The 22115-nt window shown below is 48.6% G+C and overlaps 1 protein-coding gene and 1 long non-coding RNA gene across 5 annotated transcripts in view; one reads left to right on the plus strand and one right to left on the minus strand.

Annotated features, from left to right (window-relative positions):
• Nucleotides 1-22115, plus strand: part of Rbm20 (RNA binding motif protein 20) — a 206095-nt gene that overhangs the window by 178965 nt on the left and 5015 nt on the right. For all 4 annotated transcript variants that reach the window (XM_011247371.1, NM_001170847.1, XM_011247372.2 and 1 more), the window contains exons 8-13: nucleotides 1026-1105; nucleotides 3270-3891; nucleotides 10149-10235; nucleotides 11224-11863; nucleotides 13551-13682; nucleotides 19439-19560. In XM_011247371.1, the coding sequence (XP_011245673.1) occupies nucleotides 1026-1105; nucleotides 3270-3891; nucleotides 10149-10235; nucleotides 11224-11863; nucleotides 13551-13682; nucleotides 19439-19560 (1683 nt within the window). The remainder of the gene's footprint in view (nucleotides 1-1025; nucleotides 1106-3269; nucleotides 3892-10148; nucleotides 10236-11223; nucleotides 11864-13550; nucleotides 13683-19438; nucleotides 19561-22115) is intronic.
• Nucleotides 15345-20402, minus strand: Gm41863. The gene is made up of 2 exons (XR_877918.3): nucleotides 19738-20402; nucleotides 15345-16834 (listed from the first exon to the last, which is right to left on the minus strand). It is a non-coding gene; the product is annotated as a predicted gene, 41863 (long non-coding RNA).

The following is a 22115-nucleotide window of genomic DNA, read 5'->3' on the forward strand; positions in this document are numbered from 1 at the left end:
GCCTGGCATTGGCCTCCTGCATGACACATGTCTTGCCACATAGATTTGATTGATCCTGGCAGCTCCTTCAGTGTTCCCTGGCTCCATTGTCTGTCATGCGTTAGCTGCAGAAAGCAGCAGCCAACTTCAAAGGGAAGGCAGAAAGACTACTGCAGCTCTGTCTAGGGTGAGCGACACGTTCTGGGCAGGAGCTTTCTTCTCAGCCCTAGCCCAGCCTTGGCCTCATCCCGAGGCTTGTGGAGAGTTGACAAGACATATTCTGGGTAGCCTGGTTACTTGTATGTGACATTGCATAAGCTTATAATTTTCTGCTGAATATAATAAAGACTATCTGCCCGAGGTGTGAAGTACTCTTTGGGGTAGATCACCCAGCCAATGCTGAATCCCTGGGTGTGGGTCCTCGCTTTTTCACGGCTCAGGATCAGAGTCACTGTCTTCTCTTTGTCCTTTCCTTTGTGTCATGATCTGATGGTGACCCCTCCATGGCTTGAACATTTTCTGTCCTTTCCCCGTGTCCCTGCAGGCCGTCCTCCATTCTTAGCTTTACTAGATGCCTCCCCCGTCCCCCAGACCTTAGCAAAACAGCAGTCATGCCTTGCTGAGAGCGCAGAATTGTAGTCTCTGTCCACTTGACCTGGGTTTCTCAGAATAAGATACATGATGCTCTCTGGTGTCTGGATGGCTCTGGAGGTCATTGTAAGTTACATAGAAAGAAGTAAAGAGCAAAAGAACAGTTGATTGAGCTTCTTAGTAAAGTGGTCTAGCAACATTTGGCATGGATGATTGAGAGTTTTTAGGGTTTTTTTGAATATCTGCTTTATTAAGATATAACTCACATGCCTTATTCTCTGGACCCTCAACCCTACCCTGGTGTTCATTATGTTCATGCTCCTTATCTTTTGGATCAACCCTTTTATCTTTCCCGCAGAATGCATCATTTCCCCCTTTGATGGACTGGCATCGAACAAGGCAGGTCATAGCTGATGCTTGCGGTGTTGTCTAATGATCTCTTTGACTTTACCTAGAAACCTGGGAAAAATGTGGCTGCTATCATCCAAGACATCCATTCCCAGAGGGAGAGGGACATGCTCCGGGAAGCTGACAGGTGAGGCTCTGGGTCTTAGGTCAGAGGCCTGGAGGTTAAAACACCTTCTAGCTTCTTGTTCTTCGAGGGGTGTCTTAGTTAGGGTTTCTATTGCTGCAGTGAAACACCATCACTGAAAGCCATTTAGGGAGGAACAGGTTTATTTCACTCACACTTATCTGTAAGAGTTTATCAGCCAAAGTGGCTAGGGCAAGAACTCGTTAACAGGGCAAGAACTCATTAACAGGGCAGGAATTTGGAGGCAGGAAATAATGCAGAGGCCATGGAGGGGTGTTGTTTACTGACTTGGTCCCCATGGCTTGCTCAGTCTGCTTTTTTTTGTAGAGCCCAGGGTCACCAGCCCAGAGGAGGCTCTACCTACAGTTGCCTGGACCCTCCCACATCCATCACAAATTTTAAAAAACAAAACAAAACAAAACAGCTCAACAGGTTTGCTTGCAGGCTGATCTTATGAGGTATTTTTTCCACTAGGGTTCCCTTCTCTGAGATGACTCTAGTCTGTGTCAAGTTGAGCTGAATTTATTCAGCAGGAGAGATTTGAATTGTAACATGTTCTACCCTTAGCCCTGACCCATCAACCCGGCCTTCTAGCCTCTACTTATCCCTGTTCAGATGAGTGGTACCATTGTAGCCCAGAAGAGCTGCTCAGGTTAGACAGGGACATGGGAAATGCTGGGATTTCTCTTGCCTATCCCTCCCTGGTTAGAGAAGACAACAGGGAACAGAGAGTTGATATTGGCTCCTGGAGCAAGTTTACATTTTACTGATGCGACCTCGGTGCACATAGGTATGATGGAGATTCTGGTCAGAGGTGGTCAGCTCTCGGTTTCTCATGAGCTGAATGCAGACGTAGAACTAAGGATGTAGATGGGGGAGGTGGGAACCACCCAGTTCCTTGACCATCGTTTCTGAGGCGGTGAACGAATGTGATTTTCCAACTCGTTTCTTTCAACTGACATTCATGGCCCTGCTAGGATGGGACTATGACCATCAGTTCTAAAGAGCTAAGACGGAAAGGAAAACCATAACCGGGCCTGCAGTCTCTAGAGCAGCCACAGAGGGCGCTCTAACCTTGTTGTAGAAGACAGGAGCCTGTTTCCCCTGCATTGGCAGAGAAACTAAGTCTAGCAGCCTAGTCCTAATAGAGATTGCCCCTCTCTGTCTTGGCAGTGAGGGATACAGTGTTGTTCAGGTTGCGAGAACCAAATGAAAATGCTCTATCTATCCTTTTAGGTTATCAGGTGTATGACCTCACTAATTATCAGCCTTCAGAGGCCATGTGAACGGTCAGCCTTAGGATTTGGTTTGTCTGTTTTTTTTTTTTTTTAATTTAAAATTGCGGTGACTTGGGGTCTTAATGGCAAGTATAAAGACAGACCATGCCACCTGTAGTTTCGTGGTCGCATAGAGTGGGGGAGGTTGTGAAGATTTACCCGAATCTTAGGCAGACTCCCTTCCTGAGGGTTCCAATGTCTTCATCTCAAATTTGAGTAGCTCTGAGTGAGTTCTGAGACCTTTCCCAACCCTTAGGTGTCTTCCTGATTCTCTGTTTTTCCGAGGTCTCTGAACCTGCCTCCTCACTCCTGCCACTCCTCTCACTGTGAGCATCTCTCTTCCATCCCCAGGATAGTCCCTACTTGTAATGAGGACTTGTAAATGAAGGAGAGAAGGAGGAAAGAAGGGAGGGAGAGAGAGAGAAGAAAGAAAGATAAGTCACCTATATCCTGATGGGGTCTAAGTGGAGCAAAATTGGATGTAGGGTAGTGCCTCCAACAGTAGGCTGTGGCAACCTCACCTCTTAGCCCCTTGTTCCAGAGCACTCACCCTGTAGATCCCCAGGAAGAGAATTTCCTAGGGTCTGTACCTTAGCATAGCTTCCAAGAGGAAGTAAGGTAAAACCAAGCTAAACCAATGTAATTATTTCCTAGAAGCAGACTGTGGTAGAGGGCAGAGAGTGTCTTAGGGAAAATCTGTGCCCACAGAGGTGAAGAGGGAGGACAGGCTGGTTCCTGGACACTCTGCACTACTGGGTTGCGACAAAAGAATGCCCGGGTGGACAGATTGTGTCTAGTATATCCCTGAGAGATCTGTGTGTGTCTCCATCTGGGTGATGCAGGTTACGAGCTCTGCAGAGTCTAAACCCTGTCTCTTCCCTTCCTCCCAGGTATGGTCCAGAGCGGCCACGTTCTCGAAGTCCAATGAGCCGATCACTCTCCCCAAGATCCCATAGTCCCCCAGGCCCCTCTCGGGCTGACTGGGGCAATGGCCGTGACTCCTACGCGTGGAGAGACGAGGATCGAGAGACTGTCCCCAGGAGGGAGAACGGGGAAGACAAAAGAGACAGGTTGGATGTTTGGGCACATGACCGGAAACACTATCCTAGGCAGCTGGACAAAGCTGAGTTGGATGAGCGACTCGAAGGAGGGAGGGGCTACCGGGAAAAGTACTTGAAGTCAGGGTCTCCCGGCCCACTCCATTCTGTGTCTGGCTACAAAGGCCGGGAAGATGGCTACCATCGAAAAGAGCCTAAAGCCAAGTTGGACAAATACCCAAAGCAGCAGCCGGATGTGCCAGGAAGATCCAGAAGGAAAGAAGAGGCGAGACTACGGGAGCCCAGACACCCTCACCCAGAGGATTCCGGCAAGGCAGAGGATCTGGAGCCCAAGATCACGCGGGCCCCTGACGGTACCAAGTCCAAGCAAAGTGAGAAAAGTAAAACCAAGAGAGCCGACAGAGACCAAGAAGGAGCTGACGACAAAAAAGAAAGCCAACTGGCCGAGAATGAGGTAAGGATGCAGCTCTGAGCCCAGGTGAGGTGAGGCGGCCCCCGAGAGGAGAGTCACACACAAGTCTCGTTTGTTGGTGGTGTATGCTTCTTGCCAGTTTGTCATGTGTGTGGTGCTGTCCTAAGAACATTATATCAAACACACCACTTAATCCTCACAGCAACCCTGCCAAGCTAGGGTCGTCATCACTATAGAGGAGGCGTGTAAGACATGGAACTTTGTGCCGTCTGACCAAGGAGGCAGGCTTAGGAAAAGGGACAGTCGGAACTAAAGCTTGTGTTCTGGCGCCAAATCCCATGGCTCCCTGGAAGTTAAGGAGAGGCGTGATGGAAAAGCCCATTGTAGCCCTGTGTTTGTCCAGGGTGGAGTGTTCCTGGGGTGTTGACACCCACAGAGTCACCCAAGGGAAGATTAGATATTTGGTCCACCCTGTGTGCCAAAAGTATTACTGACGCTGGAGCTCCAGGGATGTGTAAGGAAACGTGACTGCCACCCCTAAATTATACTGGGGACTCAAGTGTGGTGAGCTTCTCCAGATAAAAGACTTTAATTTCACTTTAATAAAGTGGCACTTATATCCAAGAGTCTGCTACACGGCTTCAGTTCTAAGAGGGTGGGGAACTCTCAGTGAATTATGTTTGAATTATAAATTGACTGACATCAAGCCGGGCGTGGTGGTGCATGCCTTTAATCCCAGCACTCGGGGAGGCAGAGGCAGGAGGATTTCTGAGTTCGAGGCCAGCCTGGTCTACAAAGAGAGCTCCAGGACAGCCAGGGCTACACAGAGAAACCCTGTCTTGAAAAAAATAAAATTGACTGACATCTACTTTTAGCTGAGGCACCCTATTAGATAGGACTGAGATAGTAAGAGTTTTGGAGGGTCTCATTAAGAAACTTCATCGTTAAAAATCTTCCGTGCGTATCCTCTAGTCACCCTGACCCAGGAGTTGGTGACAGTCCGAATAAGAAGTCCAGTTCTTAATTCCATGAACACTGAAGAGTCACTTGGGGCTCTTATTCCAGCCTTGATTCTCATACATGTGGAAGGAGGGCTAGGTGGTGGGTCAGACACAAGCAACACACGGTACATAGGAGAAAGCCCCGATGTGGCAGAGACCAAGGGCTGACACACTTATAAAAGAGTCTGCATACAATAGAACCCAAGTTGAAGAGCTGGCTCAGCAGCTCCGTAGGCAACGCTGTAGAGTACAAGCTGCATGCAGAGGGTGTTTGAGCTGGGTGTTGAAAATGGGCAAAAACCAGTTTGGTACTCTGGGTAGAAGCTGCAGCCAGCATAGGGGAAGCAAATGGCTGTTTTCAATAACCTGAAGATATTCAACATGGCTGCATTTTATTTTAGGATATAGTTAAAGATTCTATTTAAAAAAAATAACATCGTTATTCTGGTATAAACACATGGGGAACACATGTCAAAGACTTTTATTAAGTCCTTCATTTCATCTCATCAGCATATGTTGTAAAGTCAGTTCAAAGGAGAGAGTAAGGAATAGGCACCTCACATGAACAGTCAACAAAGGCTTCGCTATTGAGGTGTGATTGGTGTTTTCCACAGGAAACGGGGGGACCCACTGTGTCTTCATTGCATAACACTCACTTGCATCTTGATGAGTACAAAGTCTTTACATTAGGATCATTCATCAGATTTCAGCAAATAGCACCGACTGCTAAAGGACTGGATACTCTAGAAAGATGTGGCAGACAAACACCTAGCATTCTATTGAAAAGACACCAGGGCCGGGCACAGTGGCACAGATGTGCAATTCTAGTTATCGAGTAGAAGAAGGTAGGAGAATCTCAAGTTCAAGGCCCCTCAGGGCAACTTAGTGTGACCCTGACTCAAAACATGGGTGACTAGGATGGAACTCAGTGATGGAGTGTGGCCTGGTTGTAAGAGGCCCTGAATTCAACCCCCAAGGAAACAAACTAACCGAGGAACGACAAAGATGGGGAGGAATACCCAGAGATCTCCTTCGTCCATTTCAAAGTCTGCCATGTTTTCTCAACTGGCAAAACAGGAAAAGCATAGGAGGTGAAATTAGAGACGTAGGTGGGGTAGGCTTCCCTTTATGCCTTGTTAAAGGCTTCAACTGGATCCTGAGAGCCAGCCAGGAATTTTAAGAAGAGGGTTGTTAGAGAACATCTGCAGATTTTTCTATTCATATAGTGTTTGCATGACAATAGGGATAAAAAGTCATCTAGAGGTGATTTAAGGTTTTCAAGAGGATATGTATGTGAGCCACAGGCAAATACGAGGCTATTTTATACAATGGCTTTAGGCACCTGCAACCCTGATATCTTCGAGGAGTCTGGAACCACCCCAGTGCCCATGGATACCGAAGAGTAGCTGACTTTGCTCAGAAGTGATCAAGGAGCTGGTGGTGGCTCAGGGCCTCAACGACAGGCCAACAGGATGAGCTGGCAGGCCTTTGCACATGATCCCTTGTCATGGACAGTCTTTCCTCCCGAGAAGCCCACTTTGCTTGTTCTTAGCATCTTTACTTAGGGCTGCTGTATATCATTTCAATATTCCAATCCACTTCTTTCCTCTCCCTTTCTGTGTTCCATGGCACAGGCCACTGAGGATCCTTATCTAATGTATTATCACCCTACAACCCCCAAACATGATATCTCAATGCAGGAATCTTCTGGGTTCACTGCTTTGACCCTGTCCTTGGAGTAGAGAGTGGGTGTTAAATGCATACCTGTGGGAAAGCAATAGCTGAGTAGACTTTAGAGGCAAAGTCCCGACTCCTGAGAACCAGGTCACACCCTTTCTCTCTCCTCCTTGACACTTTTTGCTGGGTATGATCCTTAGGCTGCCATAGTGTTTTAATGAGCGTGTGTGCTCTTAACAGAGCCTCTGAAGTCTCTAAAGGTGTGTGTTTCTCAGTGATAATGGGTGGCCAGGTCCAGACCTGACCTTAGAACCCCTAAAAGAAGGAAGGAAATCAAGGATGAGGGTAAAAAGGGAAGAATCTTGGACCACAGATATGCCGAGGGTAGCTAAGACAGCTGGCGGTGTGAAGCCCAGCAAGTTGTGATGATGTGTGTCAGACGACGACAGCCGCTGCTCAGCTCCAGAGGGTTGCTACCATGTTGAGTGCATGCCTGCTGCCCTCAGATCCTTCTCTCCTTACAGCAAGACCCAGCCCCACAGCTCTGTGTGGAATCGACCATGCTTTACCAAGGCCAGGGTGGGCAAGATGGTTCAGTGGGTGGGGTTTTTGTCCCAAGAATGAGAACTTGAGTTCAAATCTCTGGGAGCCTGAGGGTCAGCTAGCACAGTACAGAGGCAAACAACAATGACACCTTGTCTAAAGTGATGTGGGAGATGAGGACCAATACCTGAGTTGTCTTCTGGTATACACACATGCATGCTGTACACATATGTGCCTGTACACCGCATGTACACTGTCTTAGTCAGGGTTTCTATTCCTGTACAAACATCAGACCAAGAAGCAAGTTGGGGAGGAAAGGGTTTATTCAGCTTACACTTCCACACTGCTGTTCATCACCAAGGAAGTCAGGACTGGAACTCAAGCAGGTCAGGAAGCAGGAGCTGATGTAGAGGCCATGGAGGGATGTTCCTTACTGGCTTCCAGATTGGAAGGCTCACCAGTGACCCTTATCTGGATTGTAGTTCATTCTAAATATAGTCAAGTTGACAACCAGGAATAGCTACTACATACACACATACACATATATGTGCCTGTACACAAACATGCACACACACAAGAAAATGGATAGTCTGGACCACGCCTGTAGGTCTCACATAGCCAGAGACTTGAAGAAGACAATCCCCAGACAAAAAGATCTGGAAGAATAAAAGCACTCGCTCACTTCAGAAAGCCTAGCTTCTTCACTTCTGGGACATGGGGCGACAACCAAATCCCTCTTCACATTAACAGAGGAGCCTCTGGTTGGTGCTAAGTAGGGCATCTGTATAAGATGCTGTCAGTATCTGATGGATTCAAGGCTTCCCTGTGGCGATTTGGAAGGAGTCTATGTATTTTGGGGAGTGCAAAGGAAGATCAGACAGAAGGAAGAACGCAAGCAAAGCCTCTGTGTTGCCAGAGGCCAGTGTGGTTGGAAGGGCGCACTAAGCTAATGTGTTGGGAGGTGAGATGGCTTTGTCTTCAGCAGCTCTGTCATGTAGGACCTCGTGTGCAGATTAATGAGACTTAAGCCTCAGTGATGGGGAAGTACATGAAGTGTTTCGACAAGAAAGTGCAGGGAGGACGTAATTCTTTTTTCATCTTAGAGGATCCTTTTAAATTGTCTTAGAGAAAATAGATTTGCAGGGCGAGTAGAGATCAGAAGAGAGATCTTAGCTGTGCAGGATCCCTGGTAGGGTTGTGGCAATACCTGCTTCCCACCACTGAGACCCACTGCTGTGGTGTGAGAGGTGAGGCCGGCAGCTGTGTATGGATTCCATTTATCTGTTCCCCTGAGGTTGCACTTCTCACTTGCTGGTGTCTCCTCCTTGGCTCCTTTTTGGTAGGTTTTTCTGGTGAGGGAGGGCTTCTGGCTACACCACTATTTTTCTGGTGAGGGAGGGCTTCTGGCTACACCACTAAGACTGCCCTTTGCTCTCGAAGCTTGAGCTGGAAGAGAGTGCTTTGCTCCTCCACTGCTCAGGAGTATGTCTGTGGGAGCTACTTGTGAAGGGCAGTTTATTTCAATAAGGAAGGGCCAAGGCCGATTTACTTATAGAGATTTAGTCAACAGCAATGCAAGTGGCAGTCCTTTGGTTGGCGCTGGCTGCTGGCAGCTTCGAGGACAGCGGCAGCTGCTTTGCTCTCGGGCTTTCATACAGAGGACTAGAGGAAATCTCAGAAAGGATTCTGCTGCTTCAACTGTCCCCATCCAGTAATAACCAGTTACACCAGTCAGCCCCAGTTCCTACTCAGCTCCTTATCAGCTCAAGGGGGGTGTGTCTGGCTGCACGTAATTAAGATCAGAGCTTTTACCTTGAACCAACCTGGGCCCCAAGAGTGTTGATAAAAATACAGTTTAAAGAAGCCAGGGAGTAGCCACGACTATGGCCAAGGGTTAAGCCATGGGAGAGTAAGCTCTAGAAGCTTCTAAAGTGAGAATCAGCACGCCTTTGCTGTTTGTTTGTTTGTTTGTTATGTGTGGGTGTTTTGCCTACACATATGTCTGTGCATCACTTCCATGCTTACTGTCTGCAGAGGACAGAAGAAAGTGTCACATTCCCAGGACTTGGAGATATAGATGGTTGTGAGACACTGTGTGGGTGCTGGGAATTAAACCTGGGCCCTCTGGAAGTACAGCCAGTGCTCTTAACTGTTGAGTCATCTCTCCAGCTCCAAAGCCTTCTACAAAAGATCTTATTTTAGTCAAAGAAGGCCACGAGGCAAAGTTGTGGACTTTATGTAGGTACTAACATAATTATCTAAAATGTACCTTTGCAGGGCTGAAAGGGGTCAGTGGTGAAGGGTGTGCGCTGCTCTTTCGGAGAACCCTAGTTTGGTTCCCAGATCTCAAGTGCTTATAACTGCGGCTGCGTGAGATCTGAAGCCTTTGGCTTCTATGGGTACCTGTACTCACGCCCGTGTGTGTGTGTGTGTGTGTGTGTGTGTGTGTGTGTGTGTATGTGTGTGCATGTGTGTATGTGTACATGTGTGCCTGTGCACAGTGTCTCTCTGTGTGTACACATGTGTGTGTTAATGGAAATGATGTCTTTAGGAGGAGATGCCCCACAGTGGCCACTCCCCTCCCCGAGCTTTCCCCACTCAAGTCACTTTTGCTTTTTTTTAATGTTCATCCTTTGCTGCAGACACTCAGATCACCAGGGGTCTCTGTCCCCTGAAAAACTACAAGACCTACTTTCAAAAAAAAATTTTTTTTAAGATTTATTTATTTATTATATGTAAGTACACTGTAGCTGTCTTCAGACACTCCAGAAGAGGGCGTCAGATCTTGTTACAGATGGTTGTGAGCCGCCATGTGGTTGCTGGGATTTGAACTCCGGACCTTCGGAAGAGCAGTCGGGTGCTCTTACACACTGAGCCATCTCACCAGCCCCCAAAATGTTTTTTCTGTCAGTGTGAGTGAGCATGTTTCTTTCTGAGCCTCAGTTCCCGAAGCAGTGGCCTCCCCTCCGCTGTGAGGGAGTCGGGGGAGGAGCGTGCGGATCTCTCTACTTCTCTCTGTGTCCCCTCTTCTGCCTCTGCCTACTCTTAGTCTTGTTTGGTCTGTTCTTCCCCTGTAAGGCTGGAGCTGAGGAACAGGAAGGCATGGTGGGCATACAGCAGGAAGGGACAGAGTCCTGTGATCCAGAAAACACAAGGACAAAGAAGGTGAGTTTGCACCCCCATCTTGGTGGTGGTGTCATATATTAGCATCAGAGACTCTGTCACCGGGTCGGTTTTGCCTGACAGCGGCCGTATGGGATGTGTTCGTGTCTTCACAAGCACTTGTACCAATGGCCCCAGTGCTCTCTGGAGAAACAGCTCTGTGGAAGTCTTTCGATGTCTCCTCTGGGGAGATCTTTAGCTGCACGCCCGGGCTCCGCCCCCCTCTCCTGCAACTTGGCTGTGCTGCTAAAAGAAAACATATGCCCAAGAAAGACTCAGACTTCAGAGCCAGGCTCCCAAAATAGGCAGGTCCCTTAGTGGGTCCACGACACAAGCAGTCAACTTGAAGCCCTGACCTCAGCAGGCCCAAGACCCTGAGATTAATGAGACATACTCTGTGTGTTTTAGAAAGATTATTTGTACTTAGTTAAAAATCAAAATCCAGTTACTGTCCTCCTGGGCTGGGCTTCCACGGGCAAACGAAATGTCCTTGGATGATCGCCAGCTTCATGCCTTTCCGGTCAGGGGACACTAATCTTCCGAATCTGTGTGCCAAGCCCTAGGGCTGCTGGGAACACCAAGGGAAAAATACCGGAGGCAGAGTGTGGGCGGAAGTTGCACCTTTGCTGAGAGAGGGAGTCTGGAGGAAGTTTGTGAGTGGATTCTCTCCAGCCACCTTTAGTGACGTCCATTTGTAATGTATCCATTCATTCAGAGATAGTCACAAATAGCTACTATATAGCAAAGTTAAGGATTCTTTGTGTCATTCAAAACGTGGCAAATCAAGCAGCAAGGGCTTGTTGTGAAGCCTGTGCCACTTGGGGGGCGACTGAATAAGTGAGGCTTGAGGGGCTCACATCCCCTAAGAACCCAAGGAGCAGGAGAAGCGCTCAAGGTCTTTCCGACATGAAGGCTCCTATAGCCAATGCGTATGGCTGACGTTTGAGTATTCTAAGCCACCATATGACACCTGTTCTACATCCTCATACAGGGACAAGACTGTGACAGTGGGAGTGAACCCGAGGGGGACAACTGGTACCCCACCAACATGGAGGAGTTGGTCACAGTGGACGAAGTAGGCGAGGAAGATTTCATCATGGAACCAGACTTACCAGAGCTGGAAGAAATTGTGCCTATTGACCAGAAAGACAAAACCCTCCCTAAAATATGTACCTGTGTAACGGCCACCTTAGGTTTGGACTTGGCCAAAGATTTCACCAAGCAGGGAGAGACCCTAGGGAACGGAGACGCAGAACTCAGCCTGAAGCTGCCCGGACAAGTGCCGTCTACTTCCGCAAGCTGTCCCAATGACACGGACCTGGAGATGCCTGGCCTAAATCTGGATGCTGAGCGGAAGCCAGCTGAAAGCGAGACAGGCCTCTCACTGGAGGTCTCAAATTGCTACGAGAAGGAGGCAAGAGGAGAGGAGGACTCAGATGTGAGTCTGGCCCCTGCAGTGCAGCAAATGTCCTCCCCCCAGCCAGCAGATGAGCGGGCCCGGCAGTCCAGCCCTTTTCTCGATGACTGCAAGGCCAGGGGGTCCCCAGAAGATGGGTCTCATGAAGCCAGCCCCCTGGAAGGAAAAGCCAGCCCACCTACTGAAAGCGACCTCCAAAGCCAGGCTTGCCGAGGTGTGTTGGCTGAGGGTGGCTACCTTCCTCTCCCTCATGGGTGGTAGGGTGGACTGGACCACCGCGTCCCTCAGGACATGTGGGTATGTGCAGGCTGGAACAGATAGATGGGAGTTACTTAAGGCCAAGACAGAAAGTTAAGTACTAATAGAAGCAAGCCTCCGAAGGCCTGGCTAGAATGTTAAAGCAAATAGTGTAGAAGAAATCCAGCAGGCGCCCCCTGTGTTCCGGGAATAACCTCGACTTGATTTCTCTGCACTGTGGGGTCCCACCTAGGCATGGGCAACTAAGATCAGGTTGAGTTTTTACTACAAAAAAGCTTGGGTTCTTTTTGATGGTCTGCCACCCTTTCCTGAATGGTGGAAACCCTTGGCAATTATTTCTGCGATGCGGGGGCGAGGGGGGAAGGAGAGATGCGGCGGGAGGGGGGGGGAGGTACGGAACGGGGTGGTGGAGAGAGAATGACACACGGGGAGGGAGATGGCTTTGTAAAGGGCTTGCTTCCCTTCTAACTATCTCAGACCCACTTTTCTCCAGGGTCTGATAGTGGAGCAGGACTTATCCCAGAAACACCCTACTGGAGGTGAGGTTGTGTCTATGCTCAGGGCTGTGACATCATGAACTAAGGAGCCTAAAATGGGCTAAGCCATGGCCTTTCTGCCAGATGGAAACAGATCCATCCAGGGTGTGTGTGTGTGTGTGTGTGTGTGTGTGTGTGTGTGTGTGTGTGTAAGGGGGTGGGGTGGAGAGTAGAGGGTGGGTGAGTATTTCTTAAGACTCTTTAACAGTGAAAATAAACTAGAGATTTATTTTACAGAAAGTTCTCAGCATCACCAAGGCTGAAGTAAAACTAGTAGAGCAGAAAATATAGAGGAAAGGCCAGAAAATAAACATTCCAACCCAGAGCCTTGTGTCAGCACAAGCTGGTGGGTGGCCCGAGGCTTGGGCTTTCTTCCATGTCAAGTTGACCTGAGCAGTCTTTCACCTGCCGGGATCAGAGTCTCCATGGAAACCTCCTTGATCAGCCTGCTTGTTGCTAGAGCAACAGAGGCCCAGCCCATCTCCAGCAGGCATAAATAAAACGCACTGGCATTTTCACTGGCTCTGACGGAGCCTCTTTTATTTTGTGATATGGGTCTGAGCCAGTGCTAGTCTCCAGGGTTTATTAACTTTCCCAGTATTTGGAGCCTCACATTTAACAGTGCTGCTTCACGAGCGTGGGGTAAACGCGGCGTGGCCTCTTTGGCCACCCTTAGCAGATGTCGGCGTGGCCTCTTTGGCCACCCTTAGCAGATGTCAGCATAATTTCCGCCCTTCAAGGATCCTCCGGCTGGTAGAGATGGAGTGATCCTGATTTTGGGGGTAATGGAGGGCGGACCATCCAAGTGAAGGCATTAACAATCCATCCTTGTGTGCCAAGTACAAAGATGTGCCAAGTTTTATTGTGTGTGGCATTTTTTTGGCAATGGAAAAATGCTCTTAATTATAGCACTTTGGTTCTAATTAGCGGTCCTACCCCCAGCACCATGTGATTAAGCAGTCCAAGGGACAATTCCCAATCACACAGCACACTGGGCAGGATTACAGGGACTCTTTGAGACCCAGAGTGGTGTGTGTGTGTATGTGTGTGTGTGTGTGTGTGTGTGTATATCTCCAATCCCCCATCCCACGGGCTCATGTTTTGCAGAAAACCCCAGGTACATGGAAGTGAAATCTCTGAACGTGAGATCGCCAGAATTCACCGAAGCGGAGCTGAAAGAGCCCCTTTCTTTGCCTTCCTGGGAACCGGAGGTGTTCAGTGAACTTAGCATTCCTCTAGGTAGGTGAAGTCCACAGCCCTTCCTGGATTTCAGCTCCAGGAAGTGGCAGTTCTAAAGCAGTGTGGAGAAGCTCAAGAGGGCCTTTGCCAGTGTGTTGTCTTGGCTTTTGTGTTGTCTTTGCTTTCAAAGGTATGATGCAGAAGCCCAGATCTGCAAGATGGTAAAGGTGCTTGTGGTTTCAGGCACTGGGGTAGATCTGATACCTAGGTGACCAAGCTGTGGACAGCACAGCATTAAGATTTTACTAGAAAAGACCTTTCCCTGTCAGGGAGTGCTTGCTTCTTGACTGTGTAGAGACTTTAAGCCCAGGCCTTGTTCAGGCAGGAAAGCAGAAGTCCAGCTACTTCCAAACCATCAACTAAAATGAACGCCCTCTCTGCTCTCTTCCCTCGTGTCCTTGTCTCAGAACAGTTCTCCGTGACTTTTCTCCTTGATAGATCTGCTTTTCTGAGTCTCCGAGAGCCACTGAATAGACTGAAGTTGACAGAGGGTACAGGGAAGAGACCCAGGCCCTTGTCCATCTAGTCATGGATGTTCTTGTGTCTTCAGACAAGTCTTGCCTTCCTGAGCCTCAGTCTCCTCATCAATAGCAGGGGTTGAAGCAGTAGGTGGGTTTTCAATTATGGAAGTGTCAGGGTGGTGTATTAGCAAGAACCTCCTGGACCAAGATCTGTGAGCTCTGCATTGACTCTGAAAGATTGGGGGCTAAAGGGGTAAAAGAGGATCAGCTAGCTGTTCAGAGGGGACACTTGGGAAAGTGTCACAAGGAAGCATGACAAACTGATGACATGTCATCATCCAGGGAAGACCCACCAGTGTAGGCTTGTTCTTTCCAGCCTTGTTTCCATTACTTTTCTTGGATTTCTTTACTCTCAGTATGCCATTTTATAGAATTAGATTTGAGAAATGACAAATCTTGTTCTTAAAGAATTGCTGCATAGTATCTCTCAAACAAAATTTACATGTGTGTATGTGTATGTGGTGTGCATGTGTATGTGTGTATATGTGTGTATGTGTGTGAGTATGTATGTTTATGTGTGCGTGTGTGTATGTATGTGTGTGTATGTGTGTATATGTGTGTATGTGTGTATGTATATGTGTGTGTATGTAGGTGTGTGTGTATATATATATATGTATGTGTGCATGCATGTGTGGCACGTACACATGAGTGTGGGTAGGCATGTGTACTGGTGCATGTGATATGGAGTCCGGAGGACTATCAGATGGACCCTCCTCTATCTTTCCCACCTTATGTCCTTGAGTCAGGCACTTACGGCTTGACTGGCAAGTCATGTCCTGGGATCTGCCCCTCTCTGCCCTCCAATGCTGATGTTTCAGGAGTGTGCTGCTATGCCTGACTTTTTATAAGAGTGTCAGGGATTAGAACTCAGGTCGGCATGCCCTCCCAATGCAAACAATGTCTAAAGATGACAGACAGACCTTAGGGTGAATCCCGGTGCTCTCAGGCTCTCTAACTCTGCACTCGGAAGTTGCAGAACCTGCCTTTCAGAGACCTCAGCTCAGCCATTAGCAAACACTCACTGGATCACGTGGTGCTCTCCCTACACCCTGAGGGAACTGAGAGTCTAGAAAGTCTCAAGCCAGAACTTGGAATCAAGTGACACAGCAGAAATAAAGAGTGCTTCCTTTTAAGACATGTCTTTCCATTATTGTGCTTTACTGTATAAGGTTTATTATAGCAAAATTTTAAAAAGGACCAAATAAAAAAGTCAATATTGATGGCCTTAATTGTCTCTCCAGCCCCAGAGGTGGCCACCACCATGTTCTCAGATGATTTCCCTCCCATACACGTTGCTTTGCGTGTTTTTTCCAGTGGTAGGTCTAGGTCGTGGGAATCACTTCATGTCATATACAGAGAGCACGCTCTTTTGGAATCACTCCACCCGAAAATCTGCCCCTACAGTTGCTGATCCTGCACTGCAGAGTACTTGGGTAGTTTCCTGTTTGTCTGTTTCTCCATTATGAACCTGTGGTGACAGCTTAGCTCTTTATCTGTCGTCTCTGCCCCGTGTTTGCTTTGTATGCGTTATTTGAGCACCCCCCACACACTGAGGAGACGGGTGATGCTTTAAACCCCCGCTTTACAGGTAAGACATCCGGGATGCAGTAACAAACCTCCTGATCTGGGAGGGCTGATGCAGGGATTCCAATTCTAGGGCTGTGTCTTAGTCTCTGTGTTCTGCTGCAGCCCACAGGTGTGCTTTGGTTCACTTCACGCACATGCCAGGGGGATGCCATGGGATGCTAGCCAAGCATGGGTGCATTGTGGGGCCATATACATTTGCATTGAAAAGGTTATAATTGCTACTAAATTACACTCCAAAGAGAGGATCACAGCTCTCAGTGCCAACTCCAGGGAGAATTCCCGTCCTCTATCTCGTTGCCAACTCCAGATAGCAGTTTTTAATCTTTGTCAAGCTGTTAGGAGGAAAACGGTATCTGATTTTGTTTTTGTAAAGGGCCAGATTAGGGTATAATTAGCGTACAATAAAGGTCACATATGTAAAGAGTGTGGTTTGGTCAGTTTTGACATAGGCGTGCATTTGTGCTGCTTTATGGATTTGGATATACCACATTTCTGTTTGCCTACCTGGTGATGGGCATTGGAGATGTTTCTAGCTTGGACCATTATGCATCATCTTCATTTAGCGTAGAAAGCTGATAGCTTATTGCTGTCTACTTTCGCAAACCCTCCAGGACGGGATGCTGCTGTTTTCTGTGTTTGACAAGTGCACAGACTAAAGATCCTTCCTCAGGATCGTACGGCAAGTTCTGGAACTTGGGATGTCTGATGGCACAGGAAAAGAAAGGCCATTTCTGTGCTGAAGAGCACGGGTATCCTTGGGTTCAAATCCCATCTCTGCTGCTCGGTGGCTGGACGACAAATAGCAACGTATTTAACCTTTTCGCTTTGAGCTGTTTGTCTCTGGGAACCTGGCGGAAAGAATCCTCGGTGTCGACTAATTTTGAGGAGGAAATGATTGCAAGGTCTCAGAGCTTTTCCAGTAGCAGAAGTTTAGGAAGGGCTGGCAGGTTGTTTGGAATTATTCTTCACCGAGGTCCACCCTGCTTCTTCTCACTGGGGCTGCAAACCCTTTATACCACAGAACTGGTCACTACTGCAGAGAGACTTCGAGAAACATGAGAGACAACATTCAGGCCCCTGTGGCAAACACAGAGGTGAAATACAGGCTGTCAAGGACAGGGCCCCCCATTGGGAGAATCGAGAGGTCAGACTGGGGGTGTTCGTGGCTGGAGAAGGGCTTTGCCTGTGTGATTCAGGCCAGCACTCTGACTCCAGCCAGCATGAGCCTGCCAAGGCCTGCTCTTACTATAACCAAATAGCATCGCTGGCAAAAAAGTGAGCTTCCCCCTCTCCAACGCTGGCTTTACTAGGGTGACGGAGTCATAATTACCCATGCCAGGAGCTATTATTAGGAGGCAAACGCAGCTTTAATGACAGTACTTAATAAAACCTGAAGAAACGGAGGGCTCCTGATCTCACCATGGCTACGGGAGTGATCCTCCGTGCTGCCATTTTTCTGGTCCTTACATTTCAGGCTCGCTGAGAGCATGGTAGCAGGCGCTGTGGTGCCCTCCCCACCCCTGGGCTGTACTGTGGCCTATCTAAGAATCCTCCTGTCTCCACTCAGCTCTCTCTAATGCTCTCTTTTGATTACTGATATTGACCTAACCCACTGGGCAGGGCCTGGGAAGAAAGTTACTGCCCAACCATGGAAATGGTTCTCTGGGCAGCCTTGGGAAAGGAAGGCTGGAGGGTGGGTGGGTGGGTGAAGGCCAATGCTCGGATGTTTGGATTCTGTGTTCCTAAATTAATGTTTTCCCGAGCACCGGGTGAGGTGACAGGTGCTCCCTCATAGCACCACGTGGCAGTAGTGCAGAAGAGAAAACACAGTGCAGAGCAGGTCACCAGCACCTCTGAGGTCACGACATAACTAAGTGTAGAGGGCCTGTGTGGCCCTAAGTGCCATTGCACATCACTACTGTGGCTTCTGAGCTGCTTGGCTTTACTTTTGTTGGTGTGGTGGGAAACTTTACTCAATGGCTGAGAGCTCGTACACAACCATGTATTTGGTAGCTGTAACCCTCTGGTTGAAAGGGGCCGTGGCTGCCTCAGTCTCCATGGACTCTCCTGAGGTAATTACACTCTTTCCGGGAACCCCAGGACAGGGTAAGGAGAGCCTGGTCCACACTAGAGTCCTTGGGGCTCTGTTCCTGGTACAGCCCAGCTGCACCCTGCCGCCCACAGGGTCCAGGACAGGATGGGAGGCTGGGCTCTGATTGGAATTCTTTCCTAATACATTGGAGGCTCCTGGGAAGCCGGTTCCTACAGCCATCGCACAGCTATTTTGCAACAGCAGAAGAGAGAGATCGCGAGTCTTGCTTGATGCCTACTTCCCAGCTACAGCCTGGAGCATTCTCCCCCCCACCCACCCCGCTAAGCTGGGCCACATGTCTATCCTCTGCACACAGAGGGTGAAGAAGAAGGACACTCAGTCTCTGGGAGTGGGGGCAGCTGAATCTGAGTGACACTTTCTCAGTTCTGGGAATTGCTGTTGAATCCTGGGGGCTCTGCAGATAGCAAGCTAGCAGCTGCATGGCTTAGAGACAGCCCAGGTCCCAGGCTTCAGTGTGGAGCTCTGCGCTGGCAGGCTGCAAGCAGTTTCCTGGGCTTTCTTGCTTCTCCTGTTCTCTCTCAGAGCTGCCCTGTTCATATGTATACATTTACTATCATCATCGTCATTATCATCACCATCATCACCATCAGTTATTATTGAGCTGTAAAGGAAAGCTCTATTTATAAGATTAGATCTCCTGAGCACCAGTAGAGAAAGAACAGGGGGGCAGACTGTGGTTAGGAGGCTGTCTCAGAGCCCTGAGGAATGAGTGCCTCATCACAGTCAACCCATTTTCCCAGATTGTCCCAGCAGAGGACATGAGAGCGGCACCTTCTGCCCCGGCTGCTGTGGTCTTGAAGACTCCCGTCAAGGGGGTAGAACCTGAGTGCCCTAGGCTTAGCTCTTCTGGTGGCACATGCAATCCTAGCACTGGGGAAGCAGAGGCGGGTACATCTCTGTGAGTTCCAGGCCAGCCTGATCAACAGAGCGAGTTCAGGTCAGATGATAAGGCTACAAAGTAAGATCCAGTCTCAAACAAATGCAAAACAACCACAAAACTGCCCCTCCCCCAAAGTCCTGTATATCAACAAATCACTCAGAAAGACATGTTTACATTAGAGTGAATGGGTGAATTTTCCTCTTACTATTGTTTGGTTTTATTTTTTTTTAATGAAGATGATCCTAAAAACCAACCCCCAAAATATAGAGAATTTCTCTATACTTGGTCACAAAGGTAGAGAAGGGAGCCCAGCAGATGTGAAATCCTTAGAAAAGAAACCTTCCCTGGCCCTCCTCCGATGGACCCACACATGAAAGGCAGGGCCTCGTTGTATAATTGCTGAGTACCCTCCCCTGCTTGTGGCACTCCCTGACATTCACAGCCACCTGTGAATGGAGTAGGCGCTGTGCTGTCATCTCTCTCTGGCCATGTTGTAAATGTGGATAATGAGGTGAGGCTTGGAGGAGTTGCTCCACCAGAGTCAACAGAAAAGGAGGCGGGGCAGTGAAGGAGGCGGGGCAGTGAAGGAGGCGGGGTCCATGGAGCCACCCACTACCTTCCTAACACTGCCTGTCCGTTCCCCACCCTTCCCCAGGAGTGGAGTTCGTGGTTCCCAGGACTGGCTTTTATTGCAAGCTGTGTGGCCTGTTCTACACAAGCGAGGAGGCGGCCAAAGTGAGCCACTGCCGCAGCACTGTCCACTACAGGAACTTACAGGTAACCAGCCCTCATGCTTGCCCCACCCACCATGAGGTCTTCCAGCCTTCAGTCACAAGCCAGGCACCCAGAGTCTCAGGCCTCACTCGCCTCTGACTTAAATGTCCATCTTCAAGGACAGGCATAGGGACTTGTCCTCTGGCATGCTTTTTCAGACGCGCTCCTGTAAATACATACCTCTTTGAGTATGCAGAGAGCACCTGGCTGCCAGGCTTCATTCTAAGAACACACTCAGAGCATCCATTCCACCATGATGGTATTTAGACATCTGCCACACCCAGTGAGGCGGAGCGGAGTCAAGTTCCAAGCTCTGCTGTTAATCTTCTGTAATCCTCTGACACACGAGAAGCCAGGCCTGGGGGCTTCAGATGCAGGTATTCCTGGGTCTCTTCCTCCGTGCAGATAACTTTTTTTTTTTTTACACTGGAATGAAAATCATAGTTTTGCCCCATTTAAATGTTCAGATGGCATAACAAATGGTTGCCTCGGGCTGCTCACGAACCCAGACCTGTTCTAGGCTCTGTAGAAACAACAGCAGCAGATGTAGACTAATCCCTCTTTAGGGCTTCCTGTCCAGTGTAGGATACCAGTGCAAAACAAAATAGCCAACACATGCTCTATATTAAAATATCACTTACAAATATACTAAACCCACAACACATTTCATCCAAGCTAAAATGCCTCTATTTGTAAATACCACTTTTTCCATGTTTATTCTTTGTCACAGGGGGCATTGGGCCTTTAAATATACTGGTCGCACACTCTGCCTCTGAGCCACATCCCCAGCCGGATACACGATTTCAACACCAATTAGGAAAAGTGATACAGCAAATTAGACAGTGAGACTCTATCAATTGTAAGAGGCATTTTTATTTCAGAGATGTGTCTTAAAGTCAGAGAGCAATGCTGATGGATAGTCACCATTCTGCCAAGGCCTCGGACAGAAACCCTGTCTGAGATGGCAGAGGCTCCTGGCTCCCTGATGGGCAAGCCAGGGAAACGTGAGCTGAGGTGAGATAGAACTGAGGTGATGTCTATACCTAATGTGATATAGGTTTCATGATTAAGTCCTGGCACAGGCTGGGTTTTACATGTATTTCATTTGTTCTCTCTCTCTCTCTCTCTCTCTCTCTCTCTCAGGAGGGAGTAAGGGAGAGGTATGGGTACTTCAAGACAATTCAAGACAACTGCATTTTTACCGTCAGAACCAGAGTTGGGAGGTAGGGAGCTGGGTCAGGCAGTAAAGTGCTTGCCATGTACAGCTGAGGCCCTGCATTTGGATCTTTGGCACTCACGTAAAAGCTGGCCATGATGTAATGCACACCTATAATCCTAGCCCTGGGGAGGCAGAGACAGAAGAAACTCTAAAACTGACTGGCCAGACAGTCTTACCAAGTTGGCAAGGTCCAGGTTCAGTGAGAGACCCTGTCTCAAAACACAAGACAGAGTGACAGAGGCAGACACCTAATACTAGTCTCTCTCTCTCTCTCTCTCTCTCTCTCTCTCTCTCTCTCTCTCTCACACACACACACACACACACACACATACACACACACACACATACACACACATGTATACACATATACACACATGGACACCACACACTAAACAAGTAAATAATTAACCAGTGTTTGAGCCACATGGTTCAATCCAAGAAGCGCGTGTAGTGTCTCAGTCCCTGTTTCAGGGCAGACATTCCTCTCATCGTTAACCTTTCAGAGTAGCTGATCTGATGGTGGGTTCTTTTTAAATCGTGCGTGTGTTATTTTGTTTTTGTGCTCGAGGTAGGAGCATGCATGTGGAGGTCAGAGGACAGCTTAAAGACATCAATTCTCCCTTCTACCATTTGCATTCCCAGGATCAAACTCAGGCCCTCGGGCTTAGAGACACTCACCCCTGCCCACTGAGCTGTTTCGCTGGACCTTAGCTAGCGGTTCCTAAGCAGGAATGTGAGGCTTGGCATATATGCGATAAGTCACATACTGGGGTGGAGTGGTAACGGGAACATGAGCTCCCGGAAGGGAGCAGCTGCTCTATGACCACAGAAGTCAAGGACCAGCAAGGAGGACTGTCTCCATTCAGGGAGGAAAGGGAATAGAGGCCTGGTTTGGCCAGGGCAGGGATCTCAGGCTGGGCCCTACAGAGATGCTTGTGGACAGTCATCCAGCCTAAAGAAATCAACCTTCATAGACCTTTTGCACGCCAGGAGGGAGGGTCATGGGGGTACTCAGGTCCTGATTTCCCATCAACTTAGCTGGCATCTTTTAAAAATGCATCTTCTTTGAGCCTACCCTCCCTGCTTGCTTATTCCTTTTAGTGTAGACCTAGGAATCTTCACTCTTAAAATTGTATGGTGCTGAAGATCAAATCCAGGGCTTTGGACACACTAGACAGAGGCTACACCACTGAACCCCATAGCAGGGCCAAGAACCTTCATTGTCACAGTCTTCCTGGGAATGTCTTAACTCCTCAGTGTGACCCTCTTTGGAGGAATTGTGTAGCCCCCCCCCCCCACCAAGGAGACCCCAGAGTTCAAGCTCACTCTCACTAAGAGA

This window comes from Mus musculus, chromosome 19, assembly GCF_000001635.26.
Source record: "Mus musculus strain C57BL/6J chromosome 19, GRCm38.p6 C57BL/6J".
Taxonomy (NCBI): domain Eukaryota; kingdom Metazoa; phylum Chordata; class Mammalia; order Rodentia; family Muridae; genus Mus; species Mus musculus.